At 23.5% G+C, this 21258-nt stretch overlaps 4 protein-coding genes and 1 long non-coding RNA gene across 5 annotated transcripts in view; 3 read left to right on the top strand and 2 right to left on the bottom strand.

Annotated features, from left to right (window-relative positions):
* The first annotated feature begins 393 nt into the window (after positions 1–393).
* LOC127290253 (uncharacterized) lies at positions 394–1529 on the top strand. Its single transcript, XM_051318728.1, has 4 exons — positions 394–569; positions 718–798; positions 992–1137; positions 1312–1529. Exons 1-4 carry the CDS (start codon positions 506–508, stop codon positions 1432–1434), a joined length of 414 nt encoding a protein of 137 aa, XP_051174685.1. The 5' UTR covers positions 394–505; the 3' UTR covers positions 1435–1529.
* A 345-nt stretch (positions 1530–1874) lies between these two features.
* On the top strand, positions 1875–2604 carry LOC127290250 (nicotinamide riboside kinase 1). The gene has a single exon (XM_051318725.1). It carries the CDS (start codon positions 1975–1977, stop codon positions 2542–2544), a length of 570 nt encoding a protein of 189 aa, XP_051174682.1. The 5' UTR covers positions 1875–1974; the 3' UTR covers positions 2545–2604.
* A 1787-nt stretch (positions 2605–4391) lies between these two features.
* On the bottom strand, positions 4392–7169 carry LOC127290246 (COP9 signalosome complex subunit 3). Its single transcript, XM_051318720.1, has 4 exons — positions 7004–7169; positions 6237–6497; positions 5420–6138; positions 4392–5349 (listed from the first exon to the last, which is right to left on the bottom strand). The coding sequence occupies exons 1-4, from the start codon at positions 7062–7064 to the stop codon at positions 5053–5055; spliced, it is 1338 nt and encodes a 445-aa protein (XP_051174677.1). The 5' UTR covers positions 7065–7169; the 3' UTR covers positions 4392–5052.
* Positions 7170–7830: 661 nt separating this feature from the next.
* On the top strand, positions 7831–20076 carry LOC127290257 (dynein regulatory complex protein 11). The gene is made up of 11 exons (XM_051318731.1): positions 7831–8334; positions 8418–8628; positions 9914–9980; positions 14566–14776; positions 14906–15215; positions 15315–15599; positions 17569–17819; positions 18050–18337; positions 18417–18509; positions 18650–18767; positions 19858–20076. Exons 1-11 carry the CDS (start codon positions 7831–7833, stop codon positions 19965–19967), a joined length of 2448 nt encoding a protein of 815 aa, XP_051174688.1. The 3' UTR covers positions 19968–20076.
* Positions 7894–21258, bottom strand: part of LOC127290258 (uncharacterized) — a 20649-nt gene continuing 7284 nt past the window's right edge. Inside the window, exons 2-3 of the long non-coding RNA XR_007844275.1 lie at positions 12559–12787; positions 7894–7988 (exon numbers count right to left, since the gene is read on the bottom strand). This is a non-coding gene — a long non-coding RNA (uncharacterized LOC127290258). The remainder of the gene's footprint in view (positions 7989–12558; positions 12788–21258) is intronic.

Genomic DNA, 21258 nt, shown 5'->3' with positions numbered 1-21258 from the left:
TTTTAAAAGTATTTAATCACTTTCAATTGCTTTAATAAATGAATTATACACTCGCGAACATTTACAATTATTTGGGAAAAATAAATTAAATTTCATTTATCTATGTGAAACGATAATAACAACACTTTGGAAAATGTTTGAAGTTTGTAGACAGCTGACATTGTAGCCAACTACAAGAAACTAAAAATTATATCTGACAACATTTTATTAAAAACTTTAAGCTATTGAATGCTTTGTATTTTAATACGTATATTTATGTATTGCAAAAAAATGGTAATATCTTTTGTGTCTCTCATATTTTTATGTTCATAAATGTATGTTTGTGAAAAGATGTTTGTATTCTCAAGTTTTACATTGATTATTGACAAGGTAGATGTCTTTTCTACCGATTCGTGTGCATGGATCGTGTCTCATGCATTTGTGTGTATCGTGCTTGTTTACTCATGTGTTTTATGTTTTTAATTTTGTTTTTATGTCAAAAAAAATTAATTAATCAATTTTAGAAATGTCTAATTCTCTCGTTCAAAAAAGTTTGGATATATTAAATTCCGAAAAAGTAGTTAAACAAGGTAAATTACCTTCAAGGTTAATTTAACAACATTTCACGTGAACTTAATATAAATATATATAACAAATATAAATAAATGATTTATCTATTATTAAAAATTATTATAACAAAAACAATGACAGTGTAATTAATTTTACTATCTTTTACAGGAAAAGTAAGAAGAGCAGATAAGGGAATATTGGATTTAATTCCAGTCAATCATAGATTAACCTCAAAACGGAGCAAGTCACGTACGTTTTTAATTTTATTATGTGTATAAATAAAAGTTATAAAATTGTTATGAATTCTAATTAAAATCAATGATTCATTGCATTGGGTATTTTTTTTAATCTTTATCCGTATTGTTATATTAGTTTGAATATTATAATATTTTTGAAATTTAGAAAAGCAAACTATTAATTATATATAAAAATTAAATTACAGGTAAAGATATATTAAAGAGGCCAAATAGAGTAACTGTTTACGAGGCTAAAAAACAATTAGAAGTGAAGTCAGATCCCACCGAAGAAAATATAAAAAAGCTTCTTTCTTTTGGCAAGACTACAATTGATTTCAAAACTGCAGATAAAGTATGTTTTTATCAATTTTAATAAACTGTTTATTAAATATTAATTTTACGTTGCCTTTTACGGATTAAATTAAAAAATATAATTAAAATTTTTTTAATATATGAAATATTAAAATCAAACAAAAAATCTTTTACTATTTTGTAATATTAATTTTAATAAATATTTATTACATAGCTACTTGAACGAGCATTGAGGAAGCGATATATCTCAAAAGAAGAAGTAAAAGAAACTGAAACCACTGTTTTCACTGAAGAAGACCGTAAAAAGTTTGAACTTGAATATTTCAACGAGGGATAAGAAAAAAATCTCATTGAATCGCAATAAATTATGTTAGATAGCGATCACGAAAAAGGAAAAGCTATTTTAATAGTTACTTCGGCTATTTTTTTATATTACACTATTTGGGTGATTGGATTACCACTTATTGATGATATTAGACTTAAATCTTTATTTTTTTCAAATAACACGGCTGTTATGATACCTGCAATTGGTGGATTTTGTTTAATTGGTGGATTAATGCTTTTCACTGCGTATCATATAAGGCCTTATCTCAATAATCGAAAAAATCAACGAAAAGAAGAATAAATATTGTGTTATATTCTTCCCTTCTGATATATATATTTTTTTAAATATTAAATTCGTAAAGATCGAGTTCTCCATCTTGTATATATGTGAGCGTAAGAAATTATCTAGACATATTATCACAACAGCCTTGAACTAAATATTTCTTTAAAACGATTGACCAGCGCTCTCTACTTTTTTTTTTTAATTAGATTATTCAGTATTCAATTTTGCATATATAAGTGATTTCTTTCTCTCTTTTACCGAATAATTAAAATGGAATGGTTAGTGATTGGAATATCCGGTGCTACATGTAGTGGAAAAACAACCATCGCTCAAAAACTTCATAAAGATTTGAAAAATTCTATTTTAATTCAACAGGATACTTACTTTCATGATGTTGACGATCCTCGACATATTTGGATAGAAGAATTGAATCACATAAACTTTGACATTATTTCCAGTTTGGATATGAAGAAAATGTATTCTGATATTCGAAAAATTCTCGATGAGAAACCACTTTTCAATAATGTTGTATCACCTAAAAATGAAAAAAAGATTTTAATTATCGAGGGATTTTTGATATTTGATTATAAACCAATATTAGATTTGTGCAATCTTAAATATTTTCTCACATTGGAAAAAGAAGAATGCTACAATCGTCGAAAATTACGTGTATATGAACCACCAGATGTACCGGGATATTTTGAAAAAGTTGTTTGGCCCGAATATGTGAATCATTTAAAAGTAATAATGAACAATAAGGAATTAATGAAATCCATAAAATTTTACGATGGATTTAGTCAGGAGGATGTAATTAAACATATATATAAGCATATATGTTAATAAGTAATTAGCCATAATTGAGTAATAAAAAAAAAATAAATAAATTGTAATTTCTCTTGACGCCATGTATTATTTATTTTTCATTTCTTGTACACTAAGTACAACAATTCAAAATATCCGATATATTTCCTGCATTGATATCATTTTAATATTTATTTCTATTTTTGTTACATTTTTAAACACAATTTCTTTATTTTTTAAATATATTTAATTCTTTCACTTTTTGTTAAATTTTAAAGAAGAATATAATTTTAATTAATATTACAATTATAATTAAGATTTTTCTCAATTAATTATTAGAAATAAAAATTGTGAAAAATAAGTATAATTTTATTCTTTTGACAATACAATACAATTATTTCTTGTCTAAATATGGCCATATTTACAAAGCACTATTGACATAATTGTGAAAAATAAATGATTTTACCAAATATAGAATACTTGCGATGAAATTTCAAATTTTCTTAGCACTTTTTTTAAATTGAAATTTATAATAGTATAAAACATTTTAATTAAAAATTATCACTTTGTTGATTTTTCTACATTTCAAAATGTCAATAACTCTTTTGAAGAAATAGGGAAAAAATTTAACAACTGGAGAATAATATTTAAGTTGTTACTCAATGAATTTTGTATTGTTCCTGAATCTTGTTTTAAAAATAAAAAAAAAAGTATTAAAATATTCAATTAAACAGTTTTTATATTTATAATGATGGAATTAAAAGAGTAATAAGAAAATCTATTAGTTCATCGCAAATACTTTATATTTAATAAGTTTTTAATTAATTTTTTTATTTCTGATTTCTAAGAGAAAAATCGTAAAACTAGGTTGTTTCAAAGGTGAACTTTGAAAACATGATTTATTTATTACTTTGTATCTTTAAATACTTAAGGTCAGGTAATTGTTGTGATTCCACATGTTAATATTCTCCGTAGGTTTTCTCGTGAAATACTTGATAGTTTGAGCTAAAATTTTATGGAGAACTCAGAAATGTACCAGAATTTTTTTTAGCGAATTTATTAAAATCGTATTGTTGTCATGAATTTTCTCAAATATGCAATATTTTAAGAATAAATTTTTGGACAAAATATTAATATACACTGGTAAATAACAGTGATTTCTTATATTCTATTTTTGTGTTCTTCACAAAATTTTAGGTCAATTATTATTTTGCGAAAAAACATACAGAGAATATTTATATGTGAAATCATATGACCCTAAAAAAAATAAAAGTACTAAATTTAGTCATTTTGAAGTTTGAACAAATATAAAAAAAATGTTATACTTTTAATAGAGTAATTTTCTGTTTTTATTTAAATATTTTATTAAAATTAATTGGTAAATAAATACTTTCTACTTGCTAAAAACGTGACACTTTTTTCATATCTTTCTTTCTCAAATGTAATCTAGAAAAATATGTTTTTTGCATATCATCATTTTTTTAAATTATAATCGGCAACGACTTTGGTTGAAATAAAATAGAATGACTCTGTGACTCTTGTATGAAAAAAATAAAAAATTTGTACTCCTTTCAAATTTTTTCATTATTATTAAATAATATATTATAAATAGTTTATTTATACTTATGTAATAAACGGCTTATCCCGTTTATAAATAAATAAATACAAATTAATTATACAATTTTTTAATAAGAATACCTAATTTTTAGACAAATTTTCATGCTTAAGTTTAATAAATTAAAAAAAAAATTATTTTTCCCTTGTAAACATTTTACAATTTTGATTTGATTAATTAATTTACGTGTAATAAAGTTTGCATTTATATGTTAGTGGATAGAAGGAACTGTTTAAAATTAAGTACCTATGGAAAATTAGGCAAACCTCTCTTATGCTTTCACAAATTTTATTTAAGTAATATTACAAAAATCGTATTAATTTATAGTAGATAAATTAATTAATTAGTGTAGATTTTCTTCGAATAAAAAGCATTTTATTTGCGACGATTTATTTTTCTTTTTGTTTGCTTTCATTTTTTTTTTTTTTTTTCTTTACTAAAAGTTGATAAATTGAGCCATTTTTTTCATAATTTTGGAAATTGTAAGAAATTACGAATTGTGTCGTCTCTGTAAAACATCCTTAAAACTAAGTTTCACAATTCTATAATATTAAAGGCTTGGTTCAGTACTGTTAATTTTTTTAGAACTTGAGAATATTCTCTCTATATTAAACATTAAATTTTATATAATGAAATGAATTGAAAAATATTTACAAACCATATATATTTATAGGTTGAATGCAAGTTGTAAACGTAATTTGATGAACAAAATAAAAACAAAAATTAAAAAAATAGATTGCAATGCAACAAATTCAATCAATGTTTTAAAAAAAAATTTTCTGAAAAATTTATGATTAATAAAATATGATGAATTTGAAATTACGGTTTTTAATATATAAAAAGTCATTGAAAATTAGGCTTTGTTGTTAAAGCATATTTTTTTGACACGACGATTTTCTTTGACTTTTTAAAAAGTAATGAAATCTATGTATTTACATAGAATAAGTATTATGTTTATGTTGACTTGGTGCTTTTGTAACATTTATCGGTGGAGCACAAGCAGCCTGATCATCCTGATCATTTTGTCCGCATGCTTTTCGAACATATTGAGGTGTTACTATCACTTCTTCTTCCATGGCAAGAACTTTTTTACCTAATTCTACACACGTTGCCATTTCCTTTTCTAATTTCGCTAACATTCTAGGTGAATTATACTTTTCAGGATCATCATGAAATATAACCATTCCATCTTTTTGGTTGATTGTTGCAAAAATGTCTCCGTCTTCAATCTAAGAAAATAAATATTTTAATTGAAAATATTGAAAAAATAGAAATTTATGAGAAAAAGAAGATTCTTACCATATTTAAAATATGTTGTTCAGCATCTGCAGGTCCAGCCAATTTAACTCTACTGGCAACATCACTTAAACTAAGCGTAAGAAATGTATTTGTGAGCCTTTGAATATTTTTCTTGTATAATGAACCAAGTACTTGTTTCACTAATCCAAGATTGTGATCTCTTGTAAAAAGATCTTCATATTTTGTGATAATTGCTTGAATTTCATCGCAATTATTAGTTGCATAGGCAGTGGCTAATTCCTGATAGGCTTGACTCAAACGTTTCATGAGTCGCGCTGCTGAATTTGTGAATTTTGGCAAAAATACAACTTTTCCATTTAATATTAATGAGACAAGTGTATATTTTTTGTATGCCTCGAGCATTATATGACTCACGGCCATTGCTGGCGTTGTTACGCAAACTTCAAAAAAATATAAAGCTCTCTCGTAATCTTTTAATGCCGTATATATCATACCACCATAATAGAAATAGAGTAAAAAATATTTTGTATATTCATCAGATGCTGAACTAATAGCAGTAATATCGACATCCAAAAATTCAAGAGCTGGTTTAAAGCATTTTGATACAAGGCATAGTTGACAAAGTTCCGCATGAATTGGTGTCAATTGGCTATTACTTGTTTGAATTTTACGTATTGCTCGACAAAAAATATCAATTCCACACATTGGTATTTGAAAATCTAGAAGGAGATTCTTCAGTATGTGAAAAAGCTTTGCATCTAAAATCAAATTAAGAAAAATTACATTATTTAAAATTAATTGAACGTGTGTTGTTTTTTTTTTGTTTCAATAACTAAATAATAAAATTAGAAATTACATGAAGATATTGCATATCGAATTTGTTCTTCATTACAGCCATCAATGAATTCTTGAATTTGAGTTAAGACAATTTTAAATGCATCTATGCTTGGCGATTCAGTTGTGCTTATGATAGTTAATTTTGTAATAATGACAATTAAAATTCCTAATGAATGTTGATTCACGCCAAAAGTTTCTAAAACAATATCTAAATGTCGTCCATTTCCAAGGAGAGAATGTACAAAGTTGTTAATTCGGCTCGCTATCTCTTGAAAATTTCCTTTAAAAAAATAGAGAGAAAACATATTTTATGCCATTCATATACAATTTATTCACAATTAATTTTACAATCAATTAATTTTGAAATTAAAAAAATTTTTTTATTTCATCTAAATTGTAAAAAATATAAATAATTATATTTATATTTAATTCAACTATTTACGTAATTATTCGAAGAAAAACATAAACTAAATTAATAAACAGAATATTAAATTTTCTTATAATAAATAACATTAAATAATAAAATTAGTAAAAAAATAATCAAACCATTAGAAATGAAAACTTGTTTAAAATTCATTTAACGTTTTTAAAAAATTCTTAATTGACAATTATCCTTAAATAATCTTTAGAATTTTTTTTATTTCTAATCACTTGAGAATTTAAATAAATTTTTTTAAAAAAAACATAAATTTGTAAAATATTCTTTATTTTTCCTCGAGTGATTTTATTTATTTTTAGGTTATGTTTTTCATATATTTAAAATTCACTATAAAAATGATTTCTTACCATCTGCCGAAAGTGTTCGAATGTCATGCACAAATTTTTCCAATCCAATTTCTCCTGACATTGTTACTGACACTTTTTTCTCATCACAAACAGCAATAACTTCGATTTTATTGAAGTTTTATTTCAGAATAATAATCCACACATAAAAGCCGACGATGCCCCTTTAATTAAGGTTAGCATTACTGCGCATGTCTTTTTAAACACTGCTGCCAACAGTGGCGCAAAAATTTAAATTTAACATTTATTAATTTAATTATTTATTAATTTAAAATTGCTTATAAAAAAACAATTAAGCATGTTACATAAAGAACTTTAATAAATTATTAAAATTATAATTACAAAATTACTTTGTTTTTAATATCGTAAGTTTTTAATAATAGGCATATTTTTAAAATATATAAATAAAAAATAGGATTTGTAAACTAATAACTATTGTTGTTATTATGGCATTATATAATTAGTCTATAATAGGTATATACTAGGCCTAGTATATATACTATATATATTATATAATATATAATAAAACTAATATATTATTAAAATATTTTCTTATTAACAATAATTATAATAAATTATCAAATTTTTCATAAAATATTAAAAATTGAATTTATCACTAATTATAAAATATTATTTAATTTAAAATAATGAAAATAATAATAATAATATTAAAATTTAAAAAAACTTTATTGAACCAGCGGAACTGTTATAGAGAGCGTCTTTTTTTGTCTCCTAGTAACGAGACCAAACGAGTTCTATACAATAAAAGTTATATTTCTACTTTCAATTAATTTCATCAATCAAAAAAAAATACATATTTTTTATTTTCAATGTCTAATGAAACTTACGATTATATTTGGAAAGAAGCTCAACTTTTGCTTGATGATGTTTTACAATTTGACACAAATACACAAAGTGCAAAACCACCGAAAGATCGTAAAAAAGCACACAATGTTACATCTGAATTGTATGTTAGATACATTGTTGTCTGTAATAAATTAGAACTTTGTTATGATCAATTAGTGCAACCACAAAAGAGGAATTTAATTAAAAAATTATTGGATTTAACAATGGGAAGAATTTTAGAATTAAAACATGAACTTGTCGAAATTGATCTATCGGAGCATAATTATTTTGATGATATTTTAATAAAATGTCAAGTGACATCGAATGAGGTGGAAATTCAAGTGCCAAAATATTTTCGAAGAGAAAGAGAAAATGAAATTCAAGAGAGACGAAAATTTATAGAAGATACATTGAGAAATATTGGCACTCTTGATGAAATAATTGATCCAAAAAGAATGACAGAGGCTGAAGCTATACGACTAATACAAGTGAGTTTTTCGAATTACTTTTTATATTTATTTTTATTATTAAAAATATATGATTTTTTAAACTTTTTTTTTTTTAAATATAGTCACATGAACGAGCGAGACAGGGGCGATTGAGATTTCAATTTATGAAAGAAATTCGAGAAATGAAAGATAGATCAACATTGAAACAAGAAACTGGAGTATCTAAAGAGGAAAGTGACGTGGCTGCAGCTTTGAGGATTCAAAAAATTTGGAGGGGTTACACAACCAGAAGACAAATACGAAAGCGAAGAATTGAAGAAATGTTGCTTTTGGGTTTGCATATTTTTTTTTTTACTATAATTATGTATATGTTTTTGAATCAATAATTTTTATAATTTTTACTACGTGTCTAAAATTCTGAAAGTTTAAATGAACGAAAAATTTCTTTACTAATGCTTTTTTAACTTTAATTTTTAAAATTTTTTTCTTTTTATTTTTCATTTTTGTAGTAATTTTCAAAAAAAAAAAATTTATAGACCAAAAAAATTATTTCGTTCATTTAAATTTTCAAAACTTAAGGCAATAACTTTAGGCTTCCTCAATAATAAGACAAAATAGAAAAAAAAAATAATACCAAAAAAATAAATAATTTTTTTTTTACGTTTCTAAAATAGGGTTAGTTGGGGTAAATGGGGACAAGAGGTTTTGGAGCTTAATATACAGTTTTAAAATTAAGTTCAACGTCAATATTTTAACCTCAGATCACCTGCTAGAGGTTTTGAGTATTGCCAAGCTTTTATCTTGACAATTGGCAGCAAGATAAAAAAAAGTTATCGCTCAATGCATAAAAACTTGAAAATCAAAGTCAAACTGTTTCAGTATTTTGTCTCGCATTTCAAAGAAAACAGACTTAAAAAATCATACCAAATTTTTTTCTTATTCTTTATGACTCCCATAACAGAAATTCACTTGAATTTTAGATTTTTGTCAATTTGGTTAATAATGGCAAGCTGTCCCCATTTACCCTGAGTTTTCAAATTTTTGGGGTAAATGGGGACAGCTTGTCATTATTAACCAAATTAACAAAAATCAAAAATTCAAGTGAATTTCTGTTATGGGAGTCATAAGGAATAAGAAAAAAATTTGGTATGATTTTTAAGTCTGTTTTCTTTGAAATTCTCGACAAAATACTGAAATAATAAAAAATAAAAAAATAAAAAAAATTCAATTGGTTCAACTATTATATATCTACTACAAATTTTTTTTCAAGTTTTTTTCATCCCTAAATACAGAAATATACTTAAGGAAACTTTTTTCTTACAACTTTCTTAGAAACTATGCTGTCCCCATTTACCCCAAATTTTATGAAATTTTCTAAATTTTAGGGTAAATGGGGACAGTCAGTTTCATGCGTTTAAAGCTTATCTATAAATTTTTTTCTGCTGCATAAAATTAATCATGGGAATGTAAATAACAACTTAAAAAAAATAAACCCGCAAATATTACCTTTAAAAGGAAGAAACTTACGTAAATTGTGAAAAATAGCGATTTTGTTCCCATTTACCCCAACTGACCATAATAATTATTATTATTATTTCAATTAATAACAAATAAATAGGAATGGTGCAACCTAGTCAAGAAATAACGGACAACGCCAGACAAGCCGAAAAAATTGTACAATACAGGTAATATTTAAAAATGGTTCTATTAATTATTCTCAGATAATTATTCGATAAGTAAATATATAATTAGTTATTCAATTATATATTTCTACCAAAGTTGTTGCTGACCATTAAAAAAAAATTTATGAAAATTTATAGAAATTATGCAATAATAAAAAAAATGTTATTAAAATTTTGAATTATTCGTTGTGAAATATAAATTTTTAAATTATAAATAAAATACAAAAAACTTATATTTTTTTAGCCAGGGGAAAATATTTATAAAAACATTGAAAATTGAAGTTTGAAGTATTTATACAAGAATTATTGATATTTAACAAACGCTGAAGTTCATAATGTTTATGATCAACAAATTTTAAAGAAATATTTTTTTGAATAAAATTTTTTTTATAAATTTTTGTCTGTAAAATATTTTTTACAATGTGTATTGATCAACAAATAATAAAAAAAACATTTTTTGATAATTTTCTGCTTTGAAAAAATAATTTCTTTTTTTCTAATCATTAATTATAAATGTTTTAGACTTTACCGTCGTGATATTTAACAATAATTAAAATTAATATATTTAATTGATTTAAATATTGAAAGAAACAAATATTCACAAAAATACTTAATCAAGTATAACCGATTATTTGAATCAAATAAATTTTTTTTCAGTGCATAAAATAATAATAAACTGACAATAATTTCCAAATAATTAAATTTAAAAAATTTCAAAACGAAATGACAAGAATTGTCGTGGATCAGTTAAATTAATTATAACTATCGTCATATCCTCTCTCGCTAACGCTCACTCGGTTGAAATTGTACTCATTATTGTTTACTTGTTTCAGTTCATTCATATGTATTTATTCTATTTTTTAAATTAATATTATAATAAATTTATTATTATCTTTAAGTTTTATATTTTTAAGAAATCTTTAATACTTTTCATAAATAAATAATTTATTTTTATGAATATAATGATTTATGTTTTGTTCTACATTAGTTTATTTTATGTCTATAAAACTGTTGAAATATAACAAATTTAAAAAATGTTATTTCCTAAAACCCATTTTGGATTTTTAGAAATAACTATCATATTCGTAATCCTGAAAATATTATTTCCTGAAAGTCATTTTGAACTTTCAGAAACAAATATCATAAATTTTAATCAAAACTCTTTTTATGGGTAATTCATGAATTATTTACCAATATTGGCTAATTTCACATAGTTTAATTTAATTTTATTATATATAAAGTAATTCATGTGTCTTGTTTATTAAAAAAAAATATTGTAATTAATAATATAATAGATTTTTGAAAAACATAATTCATTATTTTGTTTAAATTTTAGATTTTTAATAATATTTTGTAATACTTTTTACAAATATTTAAAAAATTATTTTATATAACATTTTATTTTTGAAATCAAGTACAAAGAATAAATATATTGCAAAAGTTTACAATGTAACACTAATATTTAATAACTTATGTCACTAACTTATCAAAAAGATTTACTTTTTCTGTAAACTGCGTTATAAAGAACATGTTTACGCTCAGACTCAACTACTGTTTCGATACAAAAAACATGCAAGTTACACTACCGTCCGAAATTGTGCGAACTCTGCTTTTTCAACAACTATAAAACTGTTCAAATCTTCAAAAATATTAAAACTAAAATTTTTTCCTCTTTATTTTATTAAAGCTAATAAAATTCTGAAAGAAATGACACCTTGACAAAGAGAATATGTTAATTTTTCAATTAGATATCTAAGAAAAACCCAATTTTCAATGTTTTTACTATTTTTTTTATTTCTCTGGCAAAAATTAATATTTTTAAACGTTCTTAGGCTCATTGAAATCGTATTTTGTTATGCAATACAAATTATATAAAACAATTCATGTACACATTCTTCCCTAGCGTATGCCAACCGTGAAAGTTGGCTCATAAAATGTCAAAAAATTGTGATTAATATTTATATGACAAAAAATGATCAGTAAAATGTATAAATCTTAAATGTACTTACATAAATCAGAGAAGTTTATAATGATATATTTACTTGATTTTTAAACATTATTCTTGGCCCAGTGACGTCACGAAGACGACAAAACAAACATTTTAATGTAATAGAAGATTTGTGAAAAATTTTAAAATAACGATAACTTTTAAAAAAATAAATATTTTTGGATGGGATTTGGAATTGGGGTGCATTTTACATGTGAATTACTGAAAAATAACAAAAAGTTGCAATATTTGCAAAAAAATATTTTTTGCAAAAAGTTGCAAAAAAAAAATTGATATTTTTTTCTAATTCATATGTTTAATTTATGTTTAAATTTTAATTTTGAATCACATCTATACAAAAATTGTTGAAAAAGAATGTGAAAAACGAAAATTCTTGGCCCAGTGACGTCACGAAGACGACAAAACAAACATTTTAATATAATAGAAGATTATAACCAATCGGTAATATAGAAAGCTTTAAAAAATTTCATTTTCAAATTTGACAAAAATAAGTTTGGCATCGAGATTAGACCTAAAGTAATCGAATAACACATTTTTTGTGATAAAATTTTTCCAATAAATTAAAATATTTACCTTAATAACGAATTTTCAGCTTCAAGAAGATTCTTTAAAACTAAATAGCCCTCGGAGATCCCTACTTTCAAGTTAAATTTCCATTCAGAAAATGTGAAAAATAACCGTAAAAATAGACCGAGTTCTAAAAAGTCTGAATATGAAGAATTCTGTGTCCTTCAAGATACTCGTTTTTACTTTTGCCCTTATCTTTGAAGTACGTGACACCACAAGCCATCGAGGATAGAATCTGCAAAAAAAAAAAAGAAAAATTAAAATACTGTCAGCGCTTTACTAACATGTATAGTTAAATTTTTAACCGATCGGTAATATAGAAAGCTATAAAAAAAATTTCATTTCCAAATTTGACAAAAATAAGTGTGGCATCGAGACTAAACCTAAAGTAATCGAATAACACAAAAATCTTGAAAATTTACGTTGTGTCAAAAAAATTATTGTCTGAACCAGAAACCAAACTTATTTTATTTCTCTTGAAAATTTTTTATCTTACTTTAATTTTGTTAATACGGTCAGCCGGGATAAATCTGAACGCTTTTAGTGAGTTTCAACAATAACGTAAGTTTTTTCTTTTAAAAGACAATACTTCCGGTATTCTGGTGCATGAAGTTGTTACTTTACTTCCATAGAACAATTTTATGGGGTAGCAAAAATTTTTGATAAATTACAATCGCAGGAAACTTAGCGTTCGTATTTACCTCGATACTTTGCAACTTTCCTAAAATACCGGGGTAAATACAAACGCCACTGTATTTCAGAAAAATCTTAGGGAAAATAAATTTAAAGTATTGCAATTGTTAATCTTATATAAAAACTCAAAAAAAAGTACAATAATAAACCTATAATGCAATAATGCATCATATATAAATACAAAAATCAAACAGGTTAAAAATTAAAATGCATTACACAATTAAAACCTTCAATAACTTTATCAAATCATAACGGATTTTTGCAAAACTTGCTACAGAAAGTATTTTGGAGTGATTGAATGTAAATACAAAAATAAAAGTCAAATTTTTTAAATTCAAAATGGCGGACTTTCCTAAAACTTATTTTTAAAAATGATCAAATTTGCTAACTCCAAATTCTTAATCAGCGACCCTGAAACCCCCCGAGTAACAATTTTCGAGCGAATCCAATAAATTTTTTAATTCTCGTCCGCCATATTGGATCCGCCATTTTGAATTTTGAAAAACTGACTTCAAATTGGTAATCAGCAACCCCAAAAACCTTAGAATACCAAATTTTATTAAGATCCTGAAAAACTTTTTTCAACAAACCATTTGGCAAAAAAAGTGGAACACTCCTTCGAGAGAACAGAGATTAAGTTTCTGCTTATTAATTACTAACGAGGATATACATATAGAAAGAAAAACTTTTTTCCATGTACTTTTATAATGTTAAAATAATAGTGTAATCAAATAAAAACAATTTTGTGTGGCTCAGATATAAGAAAAAATTATTGAAAATACCGTTCGAATTTACCCCGGTTTTCCAATTTTGTGGGGTAAATACGAACGGTCTGATATTATTAATAAAATTTTACAGAAGGCAAAAATCAAACATAGTTTCTGTTCTAGTATTCATAACAAACAATTATAAATAATAAAATAAATTTTTAGCTTCTTTTTCTTCAAATACGAGACAAAATACTGAAAGAGTGTCATCTTTGATTTTCAATCTTTTTTGCAATACTCGTTATCTTTGTTTATGCTGTTGCTAATTAACAAACGAAAAATGGGATAATACTTAGAATCTCTTGAAGAGGATCTGAGGTAAAAATTCTCATATCGAACTTATTTTTAAAAATTTTAATTAAGCTGAAATAATTAGCGTTCGGATTTACCCCGGCTGACCCTATATATTTTTTTATATTTTCATGTTTATTATTTTTTGACTTTCTTATGTTTAAATAAAGAATATTTTGCTAATATAATGTGTATCATAATTTTTTAAAATTTATTGGCAAAGACTTTGAAATATAATCGAAATTATTTATTTATGGCATAGATATGAAAGACAATACGAATATAAAGAACAATTCGAAATACTTACAAAAGAATGGAAAGAAGCAATACAAAAAGAAAAGAGTGCTCTTATGGAAGAAAATATCCGACAAGAAATTCGAAATTGGGTTAATTCCTATTTTCAACAAACTGGTAAAATTCCTGAACTTCCATCAGCTGAGAGTGGAGGTTCGAGGATGATTTTTAGTAGACAGGTATATTATATAGATTCCAAAATTTTTTGTTAAAAAGACAATGATGAATTTTTTGTGTTTTTGATAAATATTTATTAAATTATTATTCAATAAATATTTACATAATAATAATTAATTATAAATTTTTAGGGAACCGAGAGCACAATAAGTAAATCCACAGCCGGCTCTTCAAAAGAATCAAAAAGATCAAAAAAATCGAAAACAAAAAAAGAAACTGAACCTGATCGATCTGAAGATGAATCGGAATCAGGCATAAGGCATTTCCCATCGAATTTTCTGCCCCAACTTGTTCAGACTAATGAGATTTACCTGGAAACTTGGAAAGATAAAGACGAGTCTATGAATCAAGCTCAAGGGCCATATATTGATATGATACAGACTGAAAAAACAAGAGAGGTCGAAGATGAAGTGAGACTTGTTGTTGACCATACTCTTAGAGGTAAAAAATATAATATTATAATTTTTTAATGTTAATTAAAAATTATTATTTAAATGACATTTTAATGTTTAAAAAAAATTGAATCAATTTTTCTCGCAGGTGATATTGAAGCATTACAAGCAGCATTGGATAGAGATAGAGGTTTTAAGGGAAGACGATCAAAAAAGACACAAAAACGAATTCGACGTAGTGGAAAGAAAAATAAAAAAAAGAAAGAAAAAGATCTCACTCCCGATAGAACACTAGAATCACTTTTTGAAGAATTATTAGTTAATGGAATTATTAAATTTTATCCAGAAGTAAAACTTGCTAATTTTAAAGGAGAAAAATCTTTTTCTAATCATGAACTTCGTGATAAAGATAAGGATCCTTTACCAACTTTAGGTTATTTTCAATTAATTAATTTAAATAATTTTTTTAAAGTTATACAACGTACCTAAAATTATTTTTCTTATAAATTATTTTTAAAATTAAAATTAAAATTAAAATTATTATTATTATTATTATTATTATTATATAATAATAAAATGCTTGGTCTGTCTTTTTGTCCTAATTTGAAGTTGGTCTTTACTGATTTCACGTATTTTTTGAATTGTAATGTTATGACGTGTCAAATTTGTGTCAAATTTTAACAATTCTTTTTCTCATTTTTGCTAAAGTTGTAAAATTGTGTTTTCAAATTTCGGAAGTAGTTTCTTTAAAATTCCTAATTCAAATTCAAAAATTCAATTCACGAAGCTGATGTACACAACGTTTATCAACGAAATTTTTTTTAAAGTTTTATATTGAGCCTAAATTACATATATTTATTGTAGGCGAAATATTTAAAGCATTTTTCAGATAAATATTCCTCCTATGTTAAATATGAACCACCGGATAATATAACGACACATAAAATTTCTACAGCGGTATTCGTACGAAGCTGAAGTGCGCAACATTTATATAAACGATTTTTAAAGAAATAATTTTTTAAAATGAAAAATTCTATAATTTTTTTCCTAAAAAATATTTTTTTATAATTTGTCAATTAATGAAAAGTACAAGAAATAGTTTTTAGGCAAAAAATTATAGAATTTTTTTATTTTAAAAAATTATTTCTTTAAAAATCGTTTATATAAACGTTGCGTACTTCAGCTTCGTGTAGTCGTTGGCCCCTGGCACTTTAAAGATCAAGTTTTAAAAATAAATTTTTTCAAATTACTATCTTGTAGGAAATTTCCTGGCGCATCTTTTTTCTCATTATAAATTTTTTTGTATTTGTAACAGTTTTTGAGAAAAAAGCAAAAACCTAAATTTTAAATAAAAACACTTTTAATTAAAATTTTTACTCTAATTCCTTTTAAAATGAAAAGTTCTAAATATTTTTGCATACAATTTACAGGTGTTAATTTAAACTATCCTTTAAATGATCCTTAATAATAATTCTTGATTTTTTAATTAGAAAAAAAATTATTAATTTTGTTGTTATTCAGTGTTGGAATAGGGCTTTATATTTTTCAAACACTTCGTTTTTGTAGGGAATTTTCCTTGAAGACAAATTTCCTCTGAATAAAATGTTTATTAATACACAATAAAAAATTTCTGTAAAGTTTTACTTTAATAAAAATTTTTTTATTATCAATAAACATTTTATTCAGAGGAAGTTTATCCTCAGAGAAATTCCCTAGATAAACGAAGCTTTTGAAAAATATAGAGCCTTGTAGCACTGAGCAACAAAAAAATAAATAATTTTTTTAAAATTAAAAATGAATTATTATTAAGGATCACTCAAAGGATAGTTTAAACTATAAATCCTGTAAATTGTATGTAAAAATATTCAGAACTTTACATTTTATAACGAATTAAAATGAAAATTTTAATTAAAAGTGATTTTAAGTAAAATTTAGTTTTTTTGCCTTTTTCTCAAAAACTGTTACAAACACAAAAAAAATTTATGAAAAGAAAAAAGATGCGCCAGAAAATTTCGTACAAGATAGTAATTTAAAAAAATTTATTTTTAAAAATTGATTTTTAAGGTGCCAGGAGCCAACGAATACCGCTGTAGAAATTTTATGTGTCATTATAATATAAGGCGGCTCATATACCTATATGTAATTTAGACGTAATATTTAACTTTTTTAAAAAAATGTTTTTGTTGATAAACGCTGCGTACTTCATCTTCGTTTCAATTCTATTAAATATTAATTATATCAACATATATAATTTTCATTATTATCATTTAATATGTAATAATATTCTAATAAATTTAAATTATTATTGATAATATTAATTTTAATTTCATTAAAACAAACAATTGCATACCCAATTTGGCGTTTAATTTTGCTAATTAAAATATAATTTGCATGAATTACAGGAGATATAAGACAATTGATAATAGAATATTGCATTTTACCACTTGGAAATGAAATTGTAAGGGAACATACACCATTAGTGAGATCGGTTTTAATAGCAGGTCCTCATGGAAGTGGTAAAAAAATGATAGTTAATGCAATTTGTACTGAATTGGGAGCTACTTTGTTCGATATAACACCAGCTAATATTGCTGGTAAATATCCAGGAAAAACAGGCCTAATTATGTTGTTACACTTGCTATCCAAGGAAAGTGTTCAATATATTCAATTTTTATAAAAAAAAATTAAATTTCAATCAAATTTCATTTAATCACATAAAATCATAAATTTACTAAAAATATCTATTATTAAATATACCAAATAATAAATAATTATTATTATTTTATTTATTATTTAAATAAATATTAATTTATTTCAATGGCATCTGATTTAAATCAACTTATATCAAATTGTGTGATTAGAATTATAATATTTTATTTTTAGGTTTCAAAATTACTTCAACCATCCGTTATTTTTATGGATGGGGCGGAGAAGCCTTTTGTCAAAAAAGTACCAAAATCAGATAAAACTGATCCAAAAAGATTAAAAAAAGATTTATCGAAATTAGTGAAAAATATAACTAATGAAGATCGGGTAATACTAATTGGGACTTCCAGTTCACCATGGGAAGGAGATCAAAAACTCTTGTATCAAACATATGATAAAGTTATTTTTTTTCCTAGACCTGATTATGGTTCAATGTCATTAATTTGGAAGGAGCTTCTTTACAAAGTAAGCTAAGCATTAATAAATTTATTGTAATTAGTTTTTTCTTTTTTTTTCTTTTCATTAACATATTATATTATTTTAGTACGCTGGAATCAGTAGACAATTTGATACTTCAGGAATGGCAAAAGTTTGTGATGGTTTTACAATTGGAACCGTGCTTTCATCAATAAATGAGGTAAGATTAATTTCTAAAAAATATTAAATTACCAATATTATTGATATAATTAATACTAATTAATAATAATAAAAATATTTAATAAACGAAGAAAGATTAATTTTTAATAAAATAAATAATTTTCTTTTAATCATATATAGGTAATGACTACAAAGCGAATGGTACAGCTAAGAGTACATCCTTTAACTCATGGTGAACTAGTGAATTCCCTCAGTTCAAGAGATCCAGTTTATAAAGAAGAAGAAGAAGCTTTTCTGAGTATATATATAATTTATTAAATTAATAAGTTAATTAATTACTTAATTCGTTTTTAAATGAAAAATCAATGAAAAGCAAATTCAGTAAATTAAAATTTAATACCATGAAAATTCTATTAAATGCAAATTTGTTAAAATAAAAATTTGTAAAAAATTTTTTATCAAACATAACAATTTGGTTTAATGAAAAATCAAACTAAAGCTTTGATTAAATTAAAATTTTCTAAAATAATAATTCGGTTTAATGAAAATTGAATTCAAATTTAACATAAAAAGAATTTTTGAAGAAGCAAATTTATTTAAAAATAAAAAAAAAACTCTTCGAAATCAGAAATATAATTTTCTTTTAAATTAAAAATAAAAAATTAAATAGGTATTCAATTTTTAACGACAAATTTTTCAACAATCAGAATTAAAAAAAACAACAAAACTTGTTCGGGAGGTCTAAAAAAATAACTTTATATTAAAAATTCAAAATGTCAAAAATGAATCGACACTTTCTTGGTGTAGATAATATTTTTCAACCCATTTTTTTTTTAATGACCAAATTTTAAAATTGAAAATAATTTTGTCCAAAATTAAAATTTTAATTTTTTTTTTAATGACCAAATTTTAAAATCGAAAACAATTTTGTTCAAAATTTTAATTTAACAACTGAAAAATGTTGAAATAAGTATATATACTTAAGAAATTTTCAAAATTATTAAAATCGGTTACAAATAATAATTATTGTTAACACAATTTTGAATTGAACTAAAATGAATGAAATACTCAACGTTTATGATCAACGATTAGAAATCAATTTTTATTTATAATACGAAAAATTATAAAATTGTTTAACTAAAAAAATATTTTTTTTATAATTTATTGATTAATAAAAACTACAAGAAATATTTTTTAAGCAAAAAATAATAGAATTTTTCATTTAAAAAAATTTTTTTTTTTAAATCATTTATCATAAACGTTGCATATTTCAGCTTCGTAAAAAAATCGTTGAATATACAACTTGATAATTTGTGATCACTGAAATATATTATAGATATACTTAAATGTAAAATGAATGTATTAATGAAAATTATTTATATTTGCAGCATGGTTTTCAAAAACGCCAACGTGTAAAAAAAGACAACGTATGATTGAACTTGAACTTGAAAAATTAGAAGAAGCAAATGAGAAAAAAAGAAAAGGAAAAAAGAAATAAGTCAGTTATATTGGAAAGAAGATATATATCATGAAACGAGTGCATTGAACATATTAATTCTATTGTTCATTAAGAAATGCAAAACAAATTGTAATTTATGTAAATTCTAATACAATTCAGTGTCAAATTTGAATTTTATACTAGATACACTATGGAAAAAAAATTTATTTCATTCAAGGAATCACTTACTTGACTATTATAATAAATAAATATTTATTTGACGTCACGATAAAATTCACAACGTTTATGATCAACAATTTAGAAGAAAAAATATGTTTTTATGCAAATTATTATAATAAAAGCCAAAAGTTTTGAACGTTCAAATGAACGAAATATTGTTTTCAATCTATAAATTATTAAAAATTATGATGTCATTGTAAAATAAAACAGTAAATTAAACAATTATTAAATTAAATAACTTCTTTTTAGATTTTTAAAAGAATATTTTGTAAGAAAATATTGTTCATTGTTCAACGTTCATTTGAACGTTCAAAACTTTTGGCTCATATTGATTAATAATAAAATTTTAAAAGAAAAAGTAGTATAGACCAAAAATGTTATTATTTCTGTGAACATTTAAATAAATTAAAGTAGTATTTATTTTAAATACAGAAATTATTTGTTCAAATAATTTTTAGTCTGATAATTGTCAAGTAACCGATTATAAATTTTTTTCAGTTATGATTGATTATTATTTTTATAAATATACGGAAAATTTTATTTCAAAAGAACAAAGCAACGAAAGATTATTAATAATTGGATAATATATAGACGTCTAGACTAATTAAGAATTTATCAGAACCTGAAATAATCTTATTTAATATGAGCCAAAAGTTTTGAACGTTCAAATGAACAAAATTTTTTTTGTAACTTCTTTAAGTACGAATTTTATTAAAAAATATTGTTTTAAATATATATAAAAAAAAGTTATTAATTTAATATTTGTTTAATTTACTGCTTTATTTTACATTGACATTATACTTTCTAATAACTTATAGATTGAAAAAAAAAATTTTATTAATTTGAACGTTTTGGTTCATTATTTAATTTACAGAACAGTTTAAAGTCATTATAACAATTTTGTTTTTCATTTTATTAACTTTTAAACTTATTAAATTAAAAAAACAAATTTTTTTTTGAAAAATCTAAATTGAATTATATATAATTAAAGAAAAATTAACTTTTAATTCTCATAACTATATTTATAATTAATATAAAAAATATATAATTATAATATTATAAATAAGTTTAGTATTAATTTTATTTAAATATATGTAAAACAAATTATTAT

The sequence above is a fragment of the Leptopilina boulardi genome, unplaced genomic scaffold, assembly GCF_019393585.1.
Source record: "Leptopilina boulardi isolate dan_hultmark-lab unplaced genomic scaffold, ZJU_Lbou_2.1 LbouV2_58, whole genome shotgun sequence".
NCBI classification, from domain to species: Eukaryota; Metazoa; Arthropoda; class Insecta; order Hymenoptera; family Figitidae; genus Leptopilina; species Leptopilina boulardi.
Note: the sequence above shows the minus strand (reverse complement) of the source record. Positions and strands in the feature narration are given on the sequence as shown.

What these genes read in the sequence shown, in the direction of transcription:
- LOC127290257 (XM_051318731.1), top strand. Translation starts at nt 7,831, where the DNA reads ATGTCTAATGAAACTTACGATTATATTTGGAAAGAAGCTCAACTTTTG. An exon ending in TGTTGACCATACTCTTAGAG is followed by an intron (nt 15,216 to 15,314) that starts GTAAAAAATATA and finishes TTTTTCTCGCAG; the next exon opens with GTGATATTGAAGCATTACAA. An exon ending in GGAAGGAGCTTCTTTACAAA is followed by an intron (nt 18,338 to 18,416) that starts GTAAGCTAAGCA and finishes ATATTATTTTAG; the next exon opens with TACGCTGGAATCAGTAGACA.
- LOC127290246 (XM_051318720.1), bottom strand. Translation starts at nt 7,064, where the DNA reads ATGTCAGGAGAAATTGGATTGGAAAAATTTGTGCATGACATTCGAACA. An exon ending in TCGAACACTTTCGGCAGATG is followed by an intron (nt 6,498 to 7,003) that starts GTAAGAAATCAT and finishes ATTTTTTTAAAG; the next exon opens with GAAATTTTCAAGAGATAGCG. An exon ending in TCGATATGCAATATCTTCAT is followed by an intron (nt 6,139 to 6,236) that starts GTAATTTCTAAT and finishes ATTTGATTTTAG; the next exon opens with ATGCAAAGCTTTTTCACATA.
- LOC127290250 (XM_051318725.1), top strand. Translation starts at nt 1,975, where the DNA reads ATGGAATGGTTAGTGATTGGAATATCCGGTGCTACATGTAGTGGAAAA.
- LOC127290253 (XM_051318728.1), top strand. Translation starts at nt 506, where the DNA reads ATGTCTAATTCTCTCGTTCAAAAAAGTTTGGATATATTAAATTCCGAA. An exon ending in CGAAAAAGTAGTTAAACAAG is followed by an intron (nt 570 to 717) that starts GTAAATTACCTT and finishes TATCTTTTACAG; the next exon opens with GAAAAGTAAGAAGAGCAGAT. An exon ending in ATTTCAAAACTGCAGATAAA is followed by an intron (nt 1,138 to 1,311) that starts GTATGTTTTTAT and finishes TTTATTACATAG; the next exon opens with CTACTTGAACGAGCATTGAG.